Source organism: Trypanosoma brucei, chromosome 10, assembly GCF_000002445.2.
Source record: "Trypanosoma brucei brucei TREU927 chromosome 10, whole genome shotgun sequence".
NCBI lineage: Eukaryota > Euglenozoa > Kinetoplastea > Trypanosomatida > Trypanosomatidae > Trypanosoma > Trypanosoma brucei.
The window spans coordinates 162,764-181,497 of record NC_007283.1 but is presented as its reverse complement, the minus strand read 5'-3'; the positions used below and the strand labels follow the sequence as shown (position 1 = coordinate 181,497).

At 46.3% G+C, this 18,734-nt stretch overlaps 10 protein-coding genes across 10 annotated transcripts, besides 7 other annotated features; all 10 read right to left on the bottom strand.

Moving 5' to 3' along the window:
- Positions 1-38: 38 nt before the first annotated feature.
- On the bottom strand, positions 39-938 carry Tb10.70.7500 (hypothetical protein, conserved; the record flags this gene model as incomplete). Its single annotated transcript, XM_817236.1, has 1 exon — positions 39-938. The coding sequence occupies one exon, from the start codon at positions 936-938 to the stop codon at positions 39-41; it is 900 nt and encodes a 299-aa protein (XP_822329.1).
- Positions 939-1,559: 621 nt separating this feature from the next.
- Positions 1,560-2,345, bottom strand: Tb10.70.7510 (hypothetical protein, conserved; the record flags this gene model as incomplete). The annotated part of the gene is made up of 1 exon (XM_817235.1): positions 1,560-2,345. One exon carries the CDS (start codon positions 2,343-2,345, stop codon positions 1,560-1,562), a length of 786 nt encoding a protein of 261 aa, XP_822328.1.
- Positions 2,346-2,573: 228 nt separating this feature from the next.
- Positions 2,574-2,598: a microsatellite.
- A 13-nt stretch (positions 2,599-2,611) lies between these two features.
- Tb10.70.7520 (hypothetical protein, conserved) lies at positions 2,612-3,616 on the bottom strand (the record flags this gene model as incomplete). Its single annotated transcript, XM_817234.1, has 1 exon — positions 2,612-3,616. The coding sequence occupies one exon, from the start codon at positions 3,614-3,616 to the stop codon at positions 2,612-2,614; it is 1,005 nt and encodes a 334-aa protein (XP_822327.1).
- A 441-nt stretch (positions 3,617-4,057) lies between these two features.
- On the bottom strand, positions 4,058-4,930 carry Tb10.70.7530 (hypothetical protein, conserved; the record flags this gene model as incomplete). The annotated part of the gene is made up of 1 exon (XM_817233.1): positions 4,058-4,930. One exon carries the CDS (start codon positions 4,928-4,930, stop codon positions 4,058-4,060), a length of 873 nt encoding a protein of 290 aa, XP_822326.1.
- A 324-nt stretch (positions 4,931-5,254) lies between these two features.
- On the bottom strand, positions 5,255-5,935 carry Tb10.70.7540 (hypothetical protein, conserved; the record flags this gene model as incomplete). Its single annotated transcript, XM_817232.1, has 1 exon — positions 5,255-5,935. The coding sequence occupies one exon, from the start codon at positions 5,933-5,935 to the stop codon at positions 5,255-5,257; it is 681 nt and encodes a 226-aa protein (XP_822325.1).
- Positions 5,936-6,392: 457 nt separating this feature from the next.
- Positions 6,393-7,643, bottom strand: Tb10.70.7550 (2-oxoisovalerate dehydrogenase subunit alpha; the record flags this gene model as incomplete). The annotated part of the gene is made up of 1 exon (XM_817231.1): positions 6,393-7,643. One exon carries the CDS (start codon positions 7,641-7,643, stop codon positions 6,393-6,395), a length of 1,251 nt encoding a protein of 416 aa, XP_822324.1.
- Positions 7,644-8,328: 685 nt separating this feature from the next.
- On the bottom strand, positions 8,329-8,991 carry Tb10.70.7560 (hypothetical protein, conserved; the record flags this gene model as incomplete). The annotated part of the gene is made up of 1 exon (XM_817230.1): positions 8,329-8,991. One exon carries the CDS (start codon positions 8,989-8,991, stop codon positions 8,329-8,331), a length of 663 nt encoding a protein of 220 aa, XP_822323.1.
- Positions 8,992-9,606: 615 nt separating this feature from the next.
- Positions 9,607-11,961, bottom strand: Tb10.70.7570 (methyltransferase, putative; the record flags this gene model as incomplete). The annotated part of the gene is made up of 1 exon (XM_817229.1): positions 9,607-11,961. One exon carries the CDS (start codon positions 11,959-11,961, stop codon positions 9,607-9,609), a length of 2,355 nt encoding a protein of 784 aa, XP_822322.1.
- Positions 11,962-12,408: 447 nt separating this feature from the next.
- Positions 12,409-12,450: a microsatellite.
- A 10-nt stretch (positions 12,451-12,460) lies between these two features.
- Positions 12,461-14,434, bottom strand: Tb10.70.7580 (hypothetical protein, conserved; the record flags this gene model as incomplete). The annotated part of the gene is made up of 1 exon (XM_817228.1): positions 12,461-14,434. The coding sequence occupies one exon, from the start codon at positions 14,432-14,434 to the stop codon at positions 12,461-12,463; it is 1,974 nt and encodes a 657-aa protein (XP_822321.1).
- A 547-nt stretch (positions 14,435-14,981) lies between these two features.
- Positions 14,982-15,006: a microsatellite.
- Positions 15,007-15,073: 67 nt separating this feature from the next.
- Positions 15,074-15,137: a microsatellite.
- A 1,012-nt stretch (positions 15,138-16,149) lies between these two features.
- On the bottom strand, positions 16,150-17,754 carry Tb10.70.7600 (hypothetical protein, conserved; the record flags this gene model as incomplete). Its single annotated transcript, XM_817227.1, has 1 exon — positions 16,150-17,754. The coding sequence occupies one exon, from the start codon at positions 17,752-17,754 to the stop codon at positions 16,150-16,152; it is 1,605 nt and encodes a 534-aa protein (XP_822320.1).
- A 164-nt stretch (positions 17,755-17,918) lies between these two features.
- Positions 17,919-17,940: a microsatellite.
- A 233-nt stretch (positions 17,941-18,173) lies between these two features.
- Positions 18,174-18,201: a sequence feature (AT_rich).
- Positions 18,202-18,590: 389 nt separating this feature from the next.
- Positions 18,591-18,634: a sequence feature (AT_rich).
- Positions 18,635-18,734: the final 100 nt, after the last annotated feature.

Below are 18,734 nucleotides of genomic sequence, written 5' to 3'. Positions count from 1 at the left end.
CGATCTTCACAGCAATCACGGAATCGTGCGGAACCACATCAAAGGTCCCCACGGCTTCCCGTCAGTTGGCCCTGCTCAGCAACAACAACAACAGCGGTTGTATGGTCGGACCGCTCCGTAATCGTGTTATTGTTTCCCTGCGCAATATTCTCATCCGTCAGTCGAAATGGCACTAACAAACGGCCAAGTACCTCGCGGTTGGAGGGCCCACCCCGCCAAAACTCCAGCCGTGCCTCCCAATTTCCCACTACAAGGCGGTGAAGCGGCTTGACGGTGCTACCGCGAAAGGCGATATGCTCCTCTTCCCCATGATGAAGTGGGCATGACACAACCGCAGGTTCCTTAACTGTGGGTGCCTGTGAGGTCGTGGCATTAACTTCTTGTTTAGCCTCCTGTACTCCAGAGGTCTCCCGCTCCTCCCACGTGCATTTCGCCCCTTCAATGAAACTGCAGCACAAGCCATAACCATTCTGGTCGAAGCCCTTGTAGTGCACCACACTGTTATTAATTGCACGAAGCTGCAGAGAATACCTGTATACGTCCGCCGCGTCTGCATTGTCATCTTTACCGCCACCCATCGTACGGAATGCGGCATGAATCGTCACACTGCAAGTCGAAGTGACAGCAGTTGGTTCAGCCTTCCCCGTAGCGTTTCCAGTGGACTCACATTTCACAACAGCGGAAGCATTGAGTACGTTATATCGTTTAAACTTACAATTTTCCGCTGCGTCCATGGAAGTTGAAGAAAAGCGTGGGAGCGAAGCAAAAGGCCTCATACAACGGAATCCCACAGTGGTATTAGATCCACTGTCGGCACTAACAGTGCCCTGGATGTAGTAGGGCACGAAATGCAGCGCCACAAGCGAAAGTAAAGCCACTACAACATTTGAATGAGCCATAAAGCCACTTGAGGGCTTCCTACAATAAGCACTGCGCATTAAGAAAAAAATTGCAGGGATGATATGAGCGGCGGATGTCGTATTCACGTAGGCATTGAGGCTGCGTCGCCACGGACATCAAGATATGCAGTAGAGGTATGCGTCACATAAAAACACAAAGATTGGTACCACGTTTTATTGGCGTCTCTCGAATATTTCACGTTGGAAGATCATGCCCCCACCGAGATGGTAAAAAAATAAATAAGTAAACGGGGGAGATACATAGAAAAGATGAAAGAAAAAATAGTTAACTGCTATCGTACGAATCCTCTCCCCAATCACGACTATTGGTAACCCATTACCACCATCTGTCGTTACACTCGCAGCATTTGATGCAATGACATTTTCTGCGGTCACGGCGGCGACACCTTTGTGTCATTTCCATTTTAATGCAAACATAACAAAGATACACTCAACACATTCACTCACACATACTTAAACGGACCCGCAGAATGTCAAGTGCTTTACTCTTTTTGAGCAACCGACTCCGAAAACTTGCCCCTTCGGATAAAAAAAGTGAGTGTTTGTGATGAATAAATACGGAAACACTTCCTATCATATGTGGGACACTGAGGTACACGAAACATACGGTGACGGAAAAGGGGGATTCAAAACCCTCAATCATGACACGACTTTACTAAATCCTTCTATTTCTATCTGTTTCAAGCACTTGGTCATAACTGGAACACTCAGTTCCTCCTTCTGTTGCAGCAATAAAAGAATAGACTTTTGTATACTCCTCTCAGTCAATCCCTTGTCTCTTTCAATATGCATCAAAACTGTCTCATGAAGGAGTTCCATAACCTCGTCCCGCAATTTGTCAGCGCGTTGAATAAACACGCTTGCAATTATATCTTGTAGTTCTCGCAGTTCCGGAAGCCACGGCGTGGTGGAGTAAGCACGATGTGATAGTCCTTCCGTACGTATAGGCGGCGCCTTGCCTTCTTTCGGTTGGAAAGCGAACGATCCTCTAATGAAACTGTCGCCCGGCAGTCGCCAATTACCTTCGAGATCTGCCGAAAAATTACCCTCTTCTTCACTCTCGCTAAACATACCGGATGGCTTTTTCTTTTTATGTAGAAAAACGAAGAGTGCCGTTTTCAAATTTCTCTGTTCTGTGCAGCAGAGTTCGACTCTGAACTGCATATGTCTCATATGACGATAATAAGTAAAGTACAAAAATAAACCGTTCAGGCACCCGCACAGTGGTACAGCAAACAGTATATAAAGTCTCTGCCACACGATTTCACCCTCTGCGTTACGTCCTGGAAAGCTATTACCTGCAGGATAACTGTCCGTCGGGGTATCGTTGGCATTTCCGAACTGAAAGTAGAGCGGAGGAACCGCAACTGCAATTAAAAGTGCAGCAAATGTTATGGCGTTGATAAATAATAGCCACGGTAGCATCTTTCCGTTTCGTCAAATGCGCCAGTGGCGTCTGCAGCTTACTACTAAAGAGAAAAGGAGAAAGAAGGTCGATAACACACAAAGGGGAGGTGAAAAATTGTGATTTTTATAAGTGGAATTCACCACCGGTTTGGAAGAAGTGCCACAAACGAAAATGAGACATTTTTTGAAAAAAAAAATGTCCGCCTCTGCACTGCGATAACCACGCAACACACTCTCGCAGGGTTAATATATATATATACATACATATATAACAAGCTAAGCGATTAAACGGCATGCACCACGTCATCAAAGACAACATAATGCATGCCGTCAAATGCAGAGGGACGTAATGTGGGAAGCAGAAGCCACACACCAATCCAAATGTTAGATATGCGGCCTCCTCTCCTTAAATGTGTAATCAATGGATCTCCCTTCGTTTCGAATAATGCAAGTAAGTTACGTTGTCGGCCAAGGTCATATGGATTGCGAAAGGGAACCAAACTCCCTTGAAAGGCACTTTGTTTTTGTGCCACAATGAATGATTCCACAGCTGTTTCGTTCCGTAGCGCCGCAAGTGTGGCCGCTCCAAATAGGAAGAGAAGTATGAAGAACGTAATGATGCAAACGCCAAAAAGCAACAATATCGGAGAAGAGTAAACTCCACTTTTGCAGAACTGATGCGATGTTGACCGTTTGACATCACGAGCTGCTACAGTGGAGCCGTGCCACACGGAATGTGTGTATATTGCACATAACATAGATGACACAAAACCTGTTGAAAGCAACAAGTACAACACCATCATTAAAAAGTAACGGTTGTTTTCCGCTTGAACACAATTGTTTATCCATGGGCAGTGGTGGTCCCTCCTTGCAATGCAACGACCACATATCCGGCAGTGGTACTCACGCGGCGCTTTTAGACGCTCGCATATGTGACAAAAGCGCCTCGGCGCGTCCAACAGTCGGCATCTTTCCTGAGGGGGCAGTGCCTCGGCCTGCTCTGTCAATCTTTTCGTTTCCTTCGGGTCTATATTTGGTCCACAGAGGCAAGCGACAGCAACGTAATTAAACAAAATACCGAATGATAGTATACAGCATAGGCCGTACAAAATCATGAAGCCTAAAGTCCCTGGTTCCACCAGCATTGGTATCACTGAGCGCACAGTTGTCACACTGCAGAAAACTACAAGAGATAGGCCCATTGTCAAAACTACGATACCACCGCGCTGTACCATAATGTACGTAAAGTACCAAACCGCCTCATGGGTACTCCGTGATGTGCGTGTCATTGCCTTTCTACTGTTGCAAATATGAAGGGGCGCCGTAGCACCCTTATTAAGTCCACGCCTATAAAAGGAAAGTAGCAAGGAAGGCGACAAACATTAAACACTAGTTAGCAAACCCAAAGAAAGGACAAACCCACAGAAGTAAATGAAAATGGAGGCACTAACTGTGCGGAAAGGAGAGTGAATTGACTGGAGGGGGACAAAGAGATTACGTAAGCAACTATACGTAAAATGAAACAATAATGTGACGGTAGTAATAACTAACTTGTAAGCAGTGGCATACTCTCCTATCCAATATATCCATAACCAAATTGACAGCTCGAGCGGTTACACAAGGACCTGTTCATAATCAGTAAGCAAAAAAAAAAAATAGCAGAGGCCAATACCCCCCCCCCCACACACACACACACCAGCTTTCTTTACGCTGTTAAATTACTTTGGGTACTATTTTGCAGCAACGCGATGGCCACAGTCATCAGTTTTGTCACGTTTCGGTGTGCCCTCTGCGGCATTCCGACCGCGCGGAACGTACTTTGACGGGACCCGCTTCGGCGGATCTCTCGACTTGCGTTTCTCTCGCAGTCGTCTTATATACTCCCGCATTTTCGTGTATTTGCATTGACCTAAATGAAACAGGTATTCGTAGGGGTAAATACCGCCTGAATGCCCGTCGGAAAACACGATGCGCAAAGCGTAGTTTCCAACTGGAATAACATCCGTTATGGTGATGCCGCGACGACCGTAAATGAGGGCATCAGCACCAATCACATCGGTGCTGGGGGAGTAAGCGCGCAAGAACTCCGCAAGGAAGCGTGTGCGGTGGGACATAAGCTTCTCACTCTTAATGATACCATCATTAGCAAAGCTACCGCAGGATATTCCCTTTCTTTTTTGTGTGCAACCATCCCCGTTTTCCTCCTCGTTATTTTGTTGCTGCCTCATCTCCCGCGCGGCAGCGGCGCTGAGGGTGGCGGCACTCCACACAAACTCAATGTAAAGTTTGTCTTTAGAGAGTATAATTTGCTGCGGCACCACACGGCTCCGCCACCGCCGTTGCTCAGCCAAGCGCTCGGCCAAATTCTCCTGCATTGAAGGACGCTTTGGGTAGGGGCGTCGCGGCTCTGTGATATGTTTCTCGCTTAGCGGCATCATGTGCGTTTCCGTTAACGATGATAACTTTCTCGCAACGCCTGTACTCAAACGGTCAACTAATGAGGTGAAGTGGCGTGTCTGGTGGTACCAACCAAAAAGTTGTTGCGACTGCAACAAACGGGCCTCCTGCAAATGACAGGGAGGAAATACTAATGAACGACGCATTAAAACTATGAGAGCATGCACAAAGAGCAGACCCTACGAATGACACGTCACACTAAATAAAATCTTCATAGAAATATATATATATGTAGCGTAGTGAACACTAACAGCGGCAGTTGGATGCGAAGTACACATAACTGGGAATTTGTGGTTACTGTAATTAGAAATATGCACAAGAACATGCTAACGAGCAAACACGGAAAACATGGGTCTCGTCAATGAGGGGAAATGTCAAAAAAAAAAAGGTTTGCTAATTCGCCCAAAACAAAAAAAAAAAGTGTAGAATGGCGGGGAACCCGAAGTAGTGGCAACAAAATGCGAATTGCCTCACATGTCCCGCAGCCGCCATGTTCGCTCCTTCAAACCGAGCACACGGGCGGGGTACCGAACTGCATCTTCTTCAGATGTCCCCCATAATGTCCGCCGCCTCAACACGCGATCATACCAACGGTCCCCAATCCACCGCGGCATGGCGTATAACATGCACCGGGCAACTACACTTGGCAACCACCTATCCAATTTCATACCCACACGACACACAGCAGTGTGCTTAGTTGAAATAAGTATGTCAAGTTCATCTTCCACATCGGTAAAGCTCCGCCGGTGCGATGACGACGCAACCGGAAAGCTTAGCGCTTCGTTTGACTTGGATAAGGACTTTGATCGCTTTTTCATTCGCCGTACCCTACTCAGGAAGTCGGCAGTGCGTGACGGTACCTTCTCGAATAGTATAATACCCTCTACGTCTTTTGTAACATCGGGAAAATGCCGGCGCAGCTCCCGCCATTCAATTGAGTCAAAGCTACAAAAGAGCACTTTATTCTCCTCAAGCTTAACCTTGTCCACGTCATGGGTAAGATTAAGGAGGCTAAAATACGAGAAGTTACGTTCCAGTACATATTGCACACGTGCCTGACACATCAAACAGTGTCCATCAAACACTACCAAATTGCGGGGTAGTTTACGCAATATGGTAGGGTTCAAGCGACCCTTAAATCGATACGACATTACACATGTGAGAAGAATAACGAGTGATGCTGCAACCACCCGTTGCTACAAATTTAACAACTAACAGTGATTTGGTACTCTTGTGGTTAATAATATGTGGAACTGTGGACAAACACCGTAGGAAACCTAATGACCGCTGGCGCTACTGCCACTTCAAGGGGCCGAACAAAAGATGCGATGAGAGAAAGAAGCAAAGGAGGTTATGAAGGAACAGCATTACTAGGAGTGCTCGTTAGTTGTATTGCGCTCAAAAGTATTCAAAAAATTTTTTGACAAAAAAAAGGAAGTGGAGGATCAGATGAGTTCACTAAAATTGATGAAAAAAACACTTCAGGTGTAAGTTTGAGAACACACGTTCTTTCAAGACGATAAAATCGACGATGCAGGAACGGCAGAGTGGTGCATACGTCGACAACAATGTGAGACTACCCTTCCGACACCATCCCCCTTTTTCGTGTCACTTGCCGTAGAATCCCCTGTTTCGTTCGTAGTGAGCTTGCAATTCCTTTTGTGCTTTAACCAAGTCTGGTGTCTTTACCTTGTAGACATCATCATGCATAACATCTGCCGGCCAATGAGGTAACAATTCTTGTCGACGTAACTCCTGCAACAGTTCCTCACGAACCTGTTTCGCCAGCGCCCCCGTATGCTCAGCTGTCCATAAGTCCCGTTTCACAAGGAATTTTTCAAATCGATCAAGTGGGGAGAGCGCTAAGAAGTTTTCAATTTCATCACTTGAACGGTACATACCACTATCATCAGAAGAGGAGTGGTGTTGTAAACGATAGCAAAGAGCTTCGATTAGAACAGGCTGGTTGGTAGTACGTATGATTTGTCGTGCTTGCTGGACGGCTTGCAATATTGCGAGCACGTCCTGCCCATCCACTCGAGCAGATGGAATACCATAGCCGATACCACGCGCTAGCACTCCATCACCTTTGTACTGTACACGCGCAGGAGTCGAAATAGCATAGCCATTATTCCGTACAACGAAGAGAGTGTTAGATCCCGTAGCAGCGGCAAAGTTAACTCCCCCATGGAAATCTCCCTCACTCGCTGCTCCTTCACCGAAAATCACTACGGCTACTCGTGACTTGCTTTCATCGGACAATTCCTCATTCTCAAGCCGAAAAGCATAACCCGCACCTGCCGCATGTGGAATCTGTGTTGCGAGTGGCGAACTTACCATATGCACATTTAACTCCCGCGATCCATAATGTATGGGCATCTGCCTCCCTTTCAGCACGTCTTCCACATTCCCCATGCATTGCGCAACCAACTGTGGAATGTTATAACCACGGTACAGGAGGAACCCAGCCTCACGATACTGCAGGAAGGCCTCATCCCGTATCTCTAATCCTGCAGCCGTACCAACGACGGTGGCCTCCTCACCCAATGCGGTAAGGTAAAATGAAATTCGACCCTGTCGCTGCGCCTCCAAAAGAATGTTGTCGATAGTATTTGACCGTATCATCGTTTCCATTATCTTCACTAATGTTTCCTTCGGCACCACTGGTTCGTTTATTTTGTTAACGATATTACCTTCAAGGTCGAGGACGTGAAAAGGGGGTGTCGAGGTCTTGGGGGCCGAGTTGAAGATGAGATCCTCCGTCGTCGGCGAGTTACCAAAATCCAAATTCCACACCCCTTGACCCCGAGAAAAGATTTCCTGAAGGGCACCAAAAAAACGGCACGAGACTCGGAGCATCACCACCAGTTGCAACAAATGATTTTAGTAAATGTAATCAAACCCAAATACCCGTTTCAGCCTCTCTCGATAATAAGATCAATGCTACAAAATTAATACTTGACAGATGCGGTGTGTCCGGAAAACAAAGACTTGCCCCTACCACAGTTTAATCTTGCTATGAACATGGTAAGTGCCGAGTAGAGAACGGTAAATAAAGACGATAAGTGGAATCAGCGTTTTTAACCCGTGAGTGTGTATATCTTTAAGGAGAGACACTGGAAGTGAACGCAAAAAAAAAAACAACACAACAACAAGAAATACAAGTGAGATAAAGGAGGGATCAGGGAAGAATAGCTTTGGGGAGCGACACTCACCGACCTACCCCCTCTCCCTCCCGTATGAGTGGTGATTTGCCTACAAATGCGGCAAATATGTAAACAAACACACGCAGTAACTCGTTCTTTACATGGACGAAGTTATGAAAAGAGGGACACAAACGGATGAAGGAGCAAGCCCCCGGGGAAGAAACGCGGCAAGAACAAAAAAAAACGGTCAGTTTGGTCACATACACAAAAACCCAAACTCCCTCTATCCTTCCTCACGTCCACACGAGGGCGTCTCCAACAAACTCTGCCGTTGTCCCTTCCCTCTCCCACACTTCGTTCTCTTCTTGAATGTTTTGGCGCACCACGCTCTAGACAAATTACGCCTCCGTGAGATCATCATCGTAATACAAATGAAGCGCGGGAATGTAATAATCTGCATTTAATCCCAATGACTCGAATTCCTCCGACTCGTCCAGCACACCGTTCTCGTCTAGCGTTTTGTCCATATCAAGGTCTCGGGGTTCACTGTCAAGCCGCCGCCACGTGTAGCTTAGCGCGTGGGCGTTGTGGCTCAAGTACCTCGTCATCACTATTTCTCGAAGCGTTTCCTCCGAACAAACCTCGAGTGTGTGTTCGTGACCATTGAGAGTATTAACGATGCGAATTTTTCGGGTCTTGCGTGTGAGTTGTCCAATAACGTACCGCTCGTCTTGCCACCATGGCACCTCATAACTGAGGTCAATGCTACTGTCGGGGAGAACCGTCGGGGTGTGGGCGAAGCGGCCGAAAGGTTGCGCATACGTGCGGAATCCCGTCTCTGGATCGATGCATGTTTTGAAATCCATTGTTTTCTTATCGAGAAGGTGTGTCATATCGGTTCCTGCCGCAAGAATAAGCGGCTGCAGCAAACTGGCGTACCGAGTGCCCTGATACATTTGTATGAGAGGAGTTATATCTAGAACTTTCCCATTGATGGAAACGTATGCATCATCCTCGAAGCAGTGCGCACGCACCTCATGTGGGGTGTAATAACGGGGCATATTTATATTCTAAGTAGTGACTTCAATCACGTTTCTGTCCCTTTATATATGTTATCCGTGAATGTCTTATCGCGGATACCTAAATAGTGCAAACCTCCAGGTGGTGCTGCTTCCTTGGTGTAAACCCTACAGCAAAGTAATAGAGGGAAATTTTTTTTTGTGTGTGTGGGGTCTCGTTGCGTGCAAGAGTCCAACAGCTTCTTCTTGTTGGTTGTATTCTTACTTTTGCTCTTTTTTTCCAGTTTTGTGCTCCTACAACCTTATACCGATGCTGAACTAGCAAAGGGTACAGACGACAGAACACGACATTTTATACGAAGTAAAAAAGAAAGAGTTCCGCACGCGATCACTACATCGCCAATAAGACTCCTTCATCCATAAACAAAAGTTTGTATGTGTGCACATGTATATGCTTCGTTCTAACAATGAACGAGGCGTACAAAAGACAACAAAACGGTGACAGTGGGAACATTGAACTGCACGTAAAGCTGACCATACACAGACAGCGGCAAAACGAAGCGTGCACGAGAGATTAAATGAATTAACAACTGGTCTGTCACAAAAAGAAAAAAAAAACATCATAGTGAAAAATAAACGTTATAGCGAGTGCATTACTCACGTCAGCAGAGAAATGTGGCCCGCCCATCCGCCAGCATTCATCGTCTTTGTCAACCGCTTCATAAATTTTCCATCTGGATGTCCCTTCACAAGAATTGAGGCTTCATACTCGTACCATACACGTCCTTTCTTAACGTCCACACAACGTTTCAGATGGATGCTCAGCTCATCTCCACATTTCACCTCCACCACATCACGAGGCTCCACAGGAAGAAAAGCAGGAAACCAACTAAATAAACCAGTAGTGCGCCCGTACTGGACGGTGGAGAGCGACCCAGCGGATGCGCAAAGTAATGCGATGCTGTCTTCAACATTCCCCGTGTCCCCGGGAGTAAAGAGCACAGCGGAGAAGTAGCAAATAAATCCACTGAACCTTCCATCTCCCGACAACGTAAAGTTAAGTGTTGCCTCTCGTTCCTTCGATTGAACTTTAGTTGCGAAGTGGTGGAACGTCCAGCAAGGTTGAGGGAGGCACAATCCAACCGCACGGCAAACGTTGCTGACAAACATAGAGTGGTACAACGCGGCGTGACGGTCGTGGCAATCCGCTGGCGGAGTTGTGAGGCCTCCAAAAGCAGCAGTTGCAACCGACTCCTCCATGCGCGCCGAATGCAGTGGGGCAATCCATGCCGTGTACTGCTGTGGAATTGACGTCAGATAGGGATTACACGGGATCCCAGACGACTCTTGGTAACTCAACAGATTGCAGTAAAAATCATCAAGGCACTCAGGACTCAATTCATTGTCGCCGAAACTTCCAAGTAACTCGGACACAACGAGATCACAAAGACCCCAGTATGGCGGCAACCGATCATCACTTCCGGGAGCCTCTCCAGACCACACACTACGGCCATCTGCATAAATTGTTTCGACTACGTGGCCAGAGTAATTCATCCAGTCATGCCACTGCGGATCAGCACGCACGCGCAGCCGCACGAGTTCCAACGCCTCGGGATTTTTCTCTACGACAAATAAATGAACGCGAACCCCAACACCTGTTGCAGCGCACAAGCACTCGCTGATCAATGGACCCCGACCAGCACCAAGCAACACAACATACACACTTCCCATTGCGCTGCAACCACAACCGTCTCGGGGATTAGGTCCTTGCAACCACATCTTCTCGTGACTGCGGCTTTCGCTGTGGTTCAACCACTCATTAAAATATTTGCTCATGGCAGTGTGGTACTGTTGATATTTTGTGCGATCTTGTTCGAACACTTCATACACCCCACTAGCAAGCATATGTCCAAGAGGCTGTAGTGGAAGTTGCAAGACATCTTCGTAGTCGAAAAACTTATCTCTTCCCCCGTCTGCTACGTGCATCTCGTACAAGGTATTCAACAATTGATACGAATCAACAAATTCCTCCATCGCAAAAACTGGAGCTGCTCGTCGGCGCAACAGCTCAACAACGAACGTGGCTAGGGAAACGAACATCGGTTGGGCAGTGCCCCAGTAAGAATCCTTCAGTGGCATCAAGTCACTTGGAAGTTTCATATGCCGTCCGCAATCGGATGCGCTTAACGCACGCCTTAGCTTTTCAGCGTTGGGAAGTTCAAACGCGGCAACGGACTCCCCAAGCCACTCTGATGGTATCGCACCAAACGTTTCGGAAAAGTTCAGAAACGCTACAATCCTGTAAGGAGCCGGACGAACGACTCGGTGCGGTGCTTCTTCAGCGGTGGGTGGATTTTCCCCACCCCAAAGAACAAATGTACGAAGGCGCGAAAAAGCCACACGATCAGCTTGGCGTGAAGCGTCGCAGCGTACCCAAACGTTTGTTGTTTGTGAGTGCTGCAAATGCTTGGAGATTACAAGCGCAGCCGCTTTAAGTTTCTCAGAGCACTGGGGATCTTCCTCATCGAAATCAGGAAGGGGTACAACAACTGCGTGTATACCTAAAAATGCCCCTAAACGAAGTTGACCTTCAATACATCGCACGGATTTGGGGTCGGCCCACGATGAGTACGACACGCTACCGCAAGCAGTCATGCCCCATGATGACGTGTTAGACAGCACCTTCCAAAACCAGTGTTGAGACTCTTTCGAGTATTGCCCTGCAGGACACAACGCCGCAAGGGGAGACACATTACCTGCGAGTGGGTCATCGGTGTTTACACCATCTAGGGAAAACATAAAAAAAGCCGAGCCACTCATCTCCCGCTGCCTCATGGAGTCCATTAAGGATCCCGCACCGCTCACTCCATAGCCCTGAAGTCTCACAGAAGAAGACGAACACCCCCGCGTTTCCTCGTCGTGCTCCATTGCTGTCTCCGGTCGCGATGGTTTTTGTTCATCGCTGGCAACCGGCCAATCCGCAGGAGCTGCAGCGGAAACACATGGCTTCATTTCGTGCGGCTGTTCCTCACTCGGGAGAAAAGAAGATAACACAATGAGAAGCGGATATACGTACCAACAGCAGTATTTAAAAAAAATGGAGGAGGGAGCTAACGCGATTCAACGATAATAATTGTGATGATGATGATGGTAAGAGAAAAACTCCGCAAACTAGCAGGTTGCTTGGGCATATAGGCAGAGGGGTACCAGTTTGATAAAATGCAAAGGCCACTAACAAGCAAAACAAAGCAAAAGAGTAAAACACAAAAACATCAACCATCCGTGTACTGCTTCACCTCTTGCTGCCGTGATATTCTCCTGGCAGATACGGTTGATCCCTCCCCAAAACAAGAGTACGGCTCTAATCTTACCCGCGTGTTCATTTCTTTATTTGATCTTTTCCATCAATGAGCAAAACAAAACGAAAAGCGTGCTGCATAGGCCATAACTACTAATGGCAACAACAACAATAACAATAATAATAACAGTAATAACAATAATGGTACAAAAATCATTTTTTCTCTTCACGACTAAATAACATCTTTCGTTCACGAACTAGGTGGAGAACTTGTTCCCTAGTGAAATCCAAGTGTCTACCCCTACTGTCGCTTACACACTCACCGTTGCCGTCGTTTTCCTCACTATTTTTGTCTTTCTGAGCAGCGAGGAAGTTGTAGACCAACTGTGGAGAGACGTCACGGCGCCGTGCACCACCCTGAGGAGACATGTGCCTTGTGGTTCCGACAATTTTAGAATCAGTTGGAACACGCTTCACACTCTGAGTTCTACCCCTTGATTCTTTACTTTCTGCTTTTTTCACCACATATGTTCGACCGCTGGAAAATTTCCGATCGGCGGAGAGAGTCTTTGTGCGCCGTGCCAGTGGTCGCGTTTGCTTCCGGTCCCTTTCTGCATTCACTGCAGTTTCAGCCAGACCCCACATTCGTTCCTCCGCGCCTCCTTTTTTAGGTCTTCCAGTTTGTTTCCACCGCGTCTCCAGGCTAATCAACTGCTCTTGAAGTTTCTGAGAGTCTTCAGAAAGCGGATATAACTTACCCGAGTACCCGCGTTCAGGTAATGGGGGTATGTCATCTACTAAGTCAACCGTGTCCTTCTTTATGGAAAGTTTCTGTGGATGCGCAGTTTGTTCATCCACAACCCGTCTCGAGCTGCCATTTTTTTCCAAGAAATCCGCATGATCTTTCTGGAACTCATCGTATCTGCTCAGTAGATGTCGATACAACTCATCCATGTTTGTCAGGTGCACCCGAAACCTCTCTTCCCTATCTCTGGAAACCTCCTCCGGCTCACTTCTCACCGAAGCCGTATCTGAATTAGAAGACGTGGTTCTAACATTCACAACCTCACGCAATTTACGTGTTTCAGATTTTCTTGCGTGAATGTTGTTTGTTCCCCTCGAAACCTTGCTATCCACGCTCTTCCGAGGAGGATGTAAAGAATTCTCGCGAGCGCCACTACCGCCACGCAACTCCGAATCTCGTCGCCTCTCGCAAGAACCGTCTGGATGAGTTGCCGTACATCTGTGCTGAGAGGTGCCACAAGCCGCAAACCCCTCGGCTGTAGGGGAAGCACTCGATTTTCTTGAACGCGGTGGTGGCTGCTCACACCGACGAGTCGGTTGCCGAAGTGACTGGCACCACATCTGTACGCTGTCATACTTTTGAGTTTCATCAGAGTCACAGCACTCATTAATATATTGTCCCGGAGTGTTGTTGTTGTTGTTGATATTGGCCGGTTCTTCTTCAGATTCTTTTACATCACACTTTTGTTGCTCCGCCTCCTCATGTGTTTCTGCCGTTTCGCGGTTGCTCGGATACGTATGTAACATGCGCTTTTCACATGGACACACATGCCCTTCTACTCTCACACTTGGTGCTACGGGCCGTTCCGCGACTTCATACCCCTGGCCGTCACATCCCCGCTTTTTCTTAATCGTTTGTTCATTTACGGGGATGGAAGACCATTGTGATGGCGGTTGTGACTTTTCCGGCGGAAGGGAGCGCAGAACACTGGAAGGGAGGGGAATCATCGACGGCAACGGAATATCTTGCGGTTTTGGCCACTTCGTCACTGGGCAGTACTCCTCCTCTTCATTGCTTCCACCGGTGTCAGTGCCATGAAAACGGGGAAGAAGTTGAGAGGTGGGGATCCAAACTATGTCATTTGGGGAGGGTTTTGCAAATGAAGAACGCCGCTGGCCGTCAACATTTTGGCGATCAGCAGGAGCATCGGTTGCAGTACCGCGGGCGCTGCATGGTGCAGGTGACAATATGGAGGTTGTTTGTCTACCCGCATTGTTCTTTCGCTCCACTGAATATTTATGTCGATGCCCGATCGAAGTGTGACACTCGCACCGTCCCGTATCCCCGCCCACGGTATCAACACTTCCTCGTACCCCATTCGACTTCACGCATCTCATACAAACAGGTGAACAATATTCTCTACTGCTATATTTGTACGACATTCCTGTCTTTTACCGTTACAAACTGACAGTAGCACCACCACCTGCCAGTAGAATCCTCCACTAAAGGAACTATTACTGCACACAGCTACCCTAGTGTGCAGCTATTTTTTTTTTAATATCCACGCCGTGAGTTCCCTTCTCTTTGGTTTTTATTTGTTATTATTATACATTAGTTCGTTCGAGGGTAGGGGCCAAAGATAACGAGAAGGAAGAGAGAAAGCGCTTGTCGTGAAAACATTCCTTAAAAACGCATTATCGATACGCGTAATCAAGAAAAGAATGAACACAGCAGGACTTTGAGGGGGAACAGTATCTTTAAAAGAAGAAAAAAAATAGAGGCAAGCAAAAGGCATCCTCCAATATACAAAACACAGGGAGGAACACGAAGACGTACAAACATAAAACAAAACATATGCATGTATACAAGCCATTTCATACAACCGCCGCCCATTCACCACATTGTTCACTTCTGCCCACTCCTTCGAGCCATGGGTTCGTACCTTCTCCCATACACATTTGTTCAAAGTGTCGATTGACACTTATACGTAAAAAAAAAGAAAAAAAAGAAAAAAGCGGCTCCACAGACTTCATTCACTTCTTCTTCCCAACAATAACGACACAATTCATCATCAACGTGGCAGCAAACAAACAAACAAACCAAACACACACACACAAAAGTAAAAAAGTAAAAAAAGAAGCAAACTTCCCTGCGTGTGTCTATAATTAACTATTGCGTTGTAAAACACGGTCTACACAGTGAATACGACACCGCTTCAGCATAAAAGAAAAGAAAAATAAAAGGGAAATGTCATGCGCAGCGACGCTACGAGGTTGGAGGTGTTCAAGAATATATCATGGAATAGGAACTTCAACAGAAAAAACAAAAAAAAACTTTTACAATCGCAGATGTGTGCAGTTGCAACTACTACGAAATGACTGTAAAATGGCTGCACAGATAAAATAAATAAAACAAAATGTAAGTAATTCTTCTGTTTTCTTTTCCCTCCACTTTTCTTCTCACCTCAATTTCTCTTTAAAACAGGAAAAATAAATTACTGTTAATAAACAAAGAAAAGAAAAACAAACAAATATTTACCAGGGTGGAAATAATGAACCAATGTTGAAGGAAGAAAAAATGAGAAAAAAAACGCATGTGCGCAGTACCAGTAAGTAGGGAACTAAGCTGCAACCAAACTGAAACGTAATCAGGCATTCACGGACACACGCAAAAACAAAAAAAAACGTCACAATTTCCTGCGTGGTGGAAACCACACTGACACACCGCAACCAAATGTATAATTTAACAAAAACAAAAGAAAAAAAAGTATGCGCACATGCGTATCAACGAACACGCAACTGCGAATGCGAAGCGGGAGGGGAAATTTTAGTGGAATTTAAGAATACCATTAATTCCCTTTCCTCCAAACAGGGTTGTTAACCACAGTTTACCTCCTTTCGTCCCCAGTTGATGCCCATAGCATCTACATGCTCTTTTCACTACCTTCTTGCTGACCCACCTTTTCCTCACGTTACTTTTTTTCCCCCTCCCTTCTCTCTCCTTCATTCATTTTAAGTTATTTTCTTTTGTTGTGCTACTGTATCTATTCATTTATTTATTTATTGTATTGGTGTTCTTCATTTCGCCTGCGCCTCCACCCCACCCCACCCCCCACCCACCGGTACACCATTTTTCAAATTCACTTCCATTTATTCCTTTAGATAACAAAATGTGATTGCCACTCCGTCACGGCACTTGCGTAGCGGAGGAGGTCATGACGAACCCGCTCTTTACTCTCCCGCTTAAGAAGTTGACACATACGGCGACTTTCTCGTAATGAAAGGGCATGTTGCTGAGCAAGATGTTGCATTCGCTCTAGCATCAGTACCTTGGTCATACGTAAATCATTACTGGCAGCAGTGAGAATTGCGGTGTACGCGTTGCGGTATTTTTGATCCTCTTCACGAATAAGCCTTCTTCGCTCCAAAACCTCTTGTCGATCCCGTTCCAATGCGGCTTTAACTTCCTCCCGAAGCTTCATTGTAGTATCTCGATGCTGCTGCACCATCTTGCGACCGACTTCCCTCTCTAATTCATCAATAAACCTTACCGAACGGAGCATTTCAATCTTCTCATTTCTACGCTCATAGTCGATCATCCGCCTCGGTTGCTTCTCATAAAATTTGTTTCCTTTAATGGTATCAACATTGAGGCCATGGGGCAAGAAGGCTGAAGCTATTGCGCGCCTGTCACGCCACATTTGAGCACTGACACCATCACTAACCGGATCCATATGACCTCGCTGGTTTTGAGCCGCGCTTTGCTGACGTTGTTGGTGGCGGAGCCGAACCCTTCGTTGTTCTCCTCTCCGTAAGCACTTGTCCATAGCGGTTAGTTGGCCACGTAATTCCGTTAGGTCTGGGGAGTCTCCCATGCCGATATGTCGCTTCGGTGGAATGACTTGAGCGCTCCACACCTCTACGAGTTGACTTGTGGGAATCTCCTTTTCCTCCGTGTTTACAAAACTCCCGCCGCTTCCACCATCATCCTCTTCATCTAACAAAGTTGCCTTGTCATCGTCACCGCTATTCGCAACATCGGACACGGACATCTCAGCTTCAACTACATCGGCATAAAACTTTCTGCCACTTCTCATAGAGTCGTGGTTGTCCTTATGTTTTTCATGCGCACTGTCCACTGCATCCCCAAGTTGAGCAGAGTCGTGATGCCCTCGATAAGAGGATTCATTGTGATGCAAATATGCCTGAACAGCAGCTCTCATATGACCCTCTGCCGCGTGGACGGGTCTCATCAAATGTGTAGGTAATACATGTGTTGCAGCAGCTGGAGGATACCAAGTCCCATCTTCCGCGGGATCACGTGGAACTTCAGCCAACTTGGGTCGCAGTGCAGCGGCTGGAAATGGTGTGGGAGCAGTTAAACCTGCGCCAACAGGCAGCGCACCGCGCCCGGCGCCGGTATGGATACTCATGCGGTTTGCAATTTCAAGGAAAAGTGCGATAAGGCGACTAATGTGCTCTTCATTGAGTTGGACAATTTTCTCAGCGTCGATCCCTTCAACATTCATACCGCATTTGGCACACAATTCATTCAGAACACACTTCACGTTCCATTTCTTCTGCTCCACAGTATAGGGAGAGCTCTCGATGCCCACGATTGTACAGTTGAACAACCGCTGATAGAGAAGCACAAATAAACTTGACGAGCATTGCTTAAGCGACGTGATGGCCGTCTCGTGCGGTATTGAACACATTTGAACGAGAGCATTCACATCATCACATGTGACTTGCGGAAACTCCATTTGGTACAAGTTTTTATCCCTTTACCTTTATTTTCCACTAATTTCTTACTTTTCCCTCTTTTACCTTTTCCCTGCTATATCGTATCCGCCCCCTTTTCCCCTAGTCGGGCGCTAAGAAGCGCTGCCTCGTCACCCAAATACAATCAATTGGGTGTACACAGGTAATATATATATATATATATATATTACCGAGCTGAACCTAAAAGAGTACCGCTGTGTGTTCGTAAACGAATGTAGGAGGAGAGAAAAAAGAAGGGGGAGAAAAACAGGAGTGAGATGGAATTATGTTAAAATATATTATGAGTAACTCGTAAGCAGCGTATCAAACCAGAAAGCGCAAACGAGCAACACAACCCTGCAGTTTAAAGCTGCAGTTGCATGTGCGTTCGTTCATCACCTTCACATTGTCTTGACTCAAGTTTTATTATTTTTATTTTTTTTTAAATACTAGCTATCTGATTGACGATGGGAAGAGTGGAACAAGATTGCTATGGTGAAGTGCATTAGCGCGAGGACTACTCTCTCTCTCTCTATACAATAAAGCACATTGTATTTCATATAAAGGCGTTGGCAAAAACCAGAAGCGCCTCGCTGAAAGTACTTAAATATAAAACTCATGAGGCTGCAGCAACACCCGGAGGAGGACCAAAAATAAAAATAAACAAACAAACGAGGAGAAGGCGCCGCTACATTATAACAATAAATTAAGTGTGTAAAGGTAAGATAACAACAAAAAAAAGAGGGTAAGGGAACATGTGGAGAAGGAAATACACGGACATTTTAGCCAATGGAAAATGAGAAACATATCGCCGTGTCTGGCAGGTAATAAACGCAAGATAAATAATAATAATAATTATTATTATTATTAAAAAAAAAATTACACCTACCCCCAGCCGCAAGAAACACCTCAACTGCATGCGAATGAGGTATGGAAAAGGTACAACATCCAATACAAATATCTCAAATGTTATTCCTCTTTG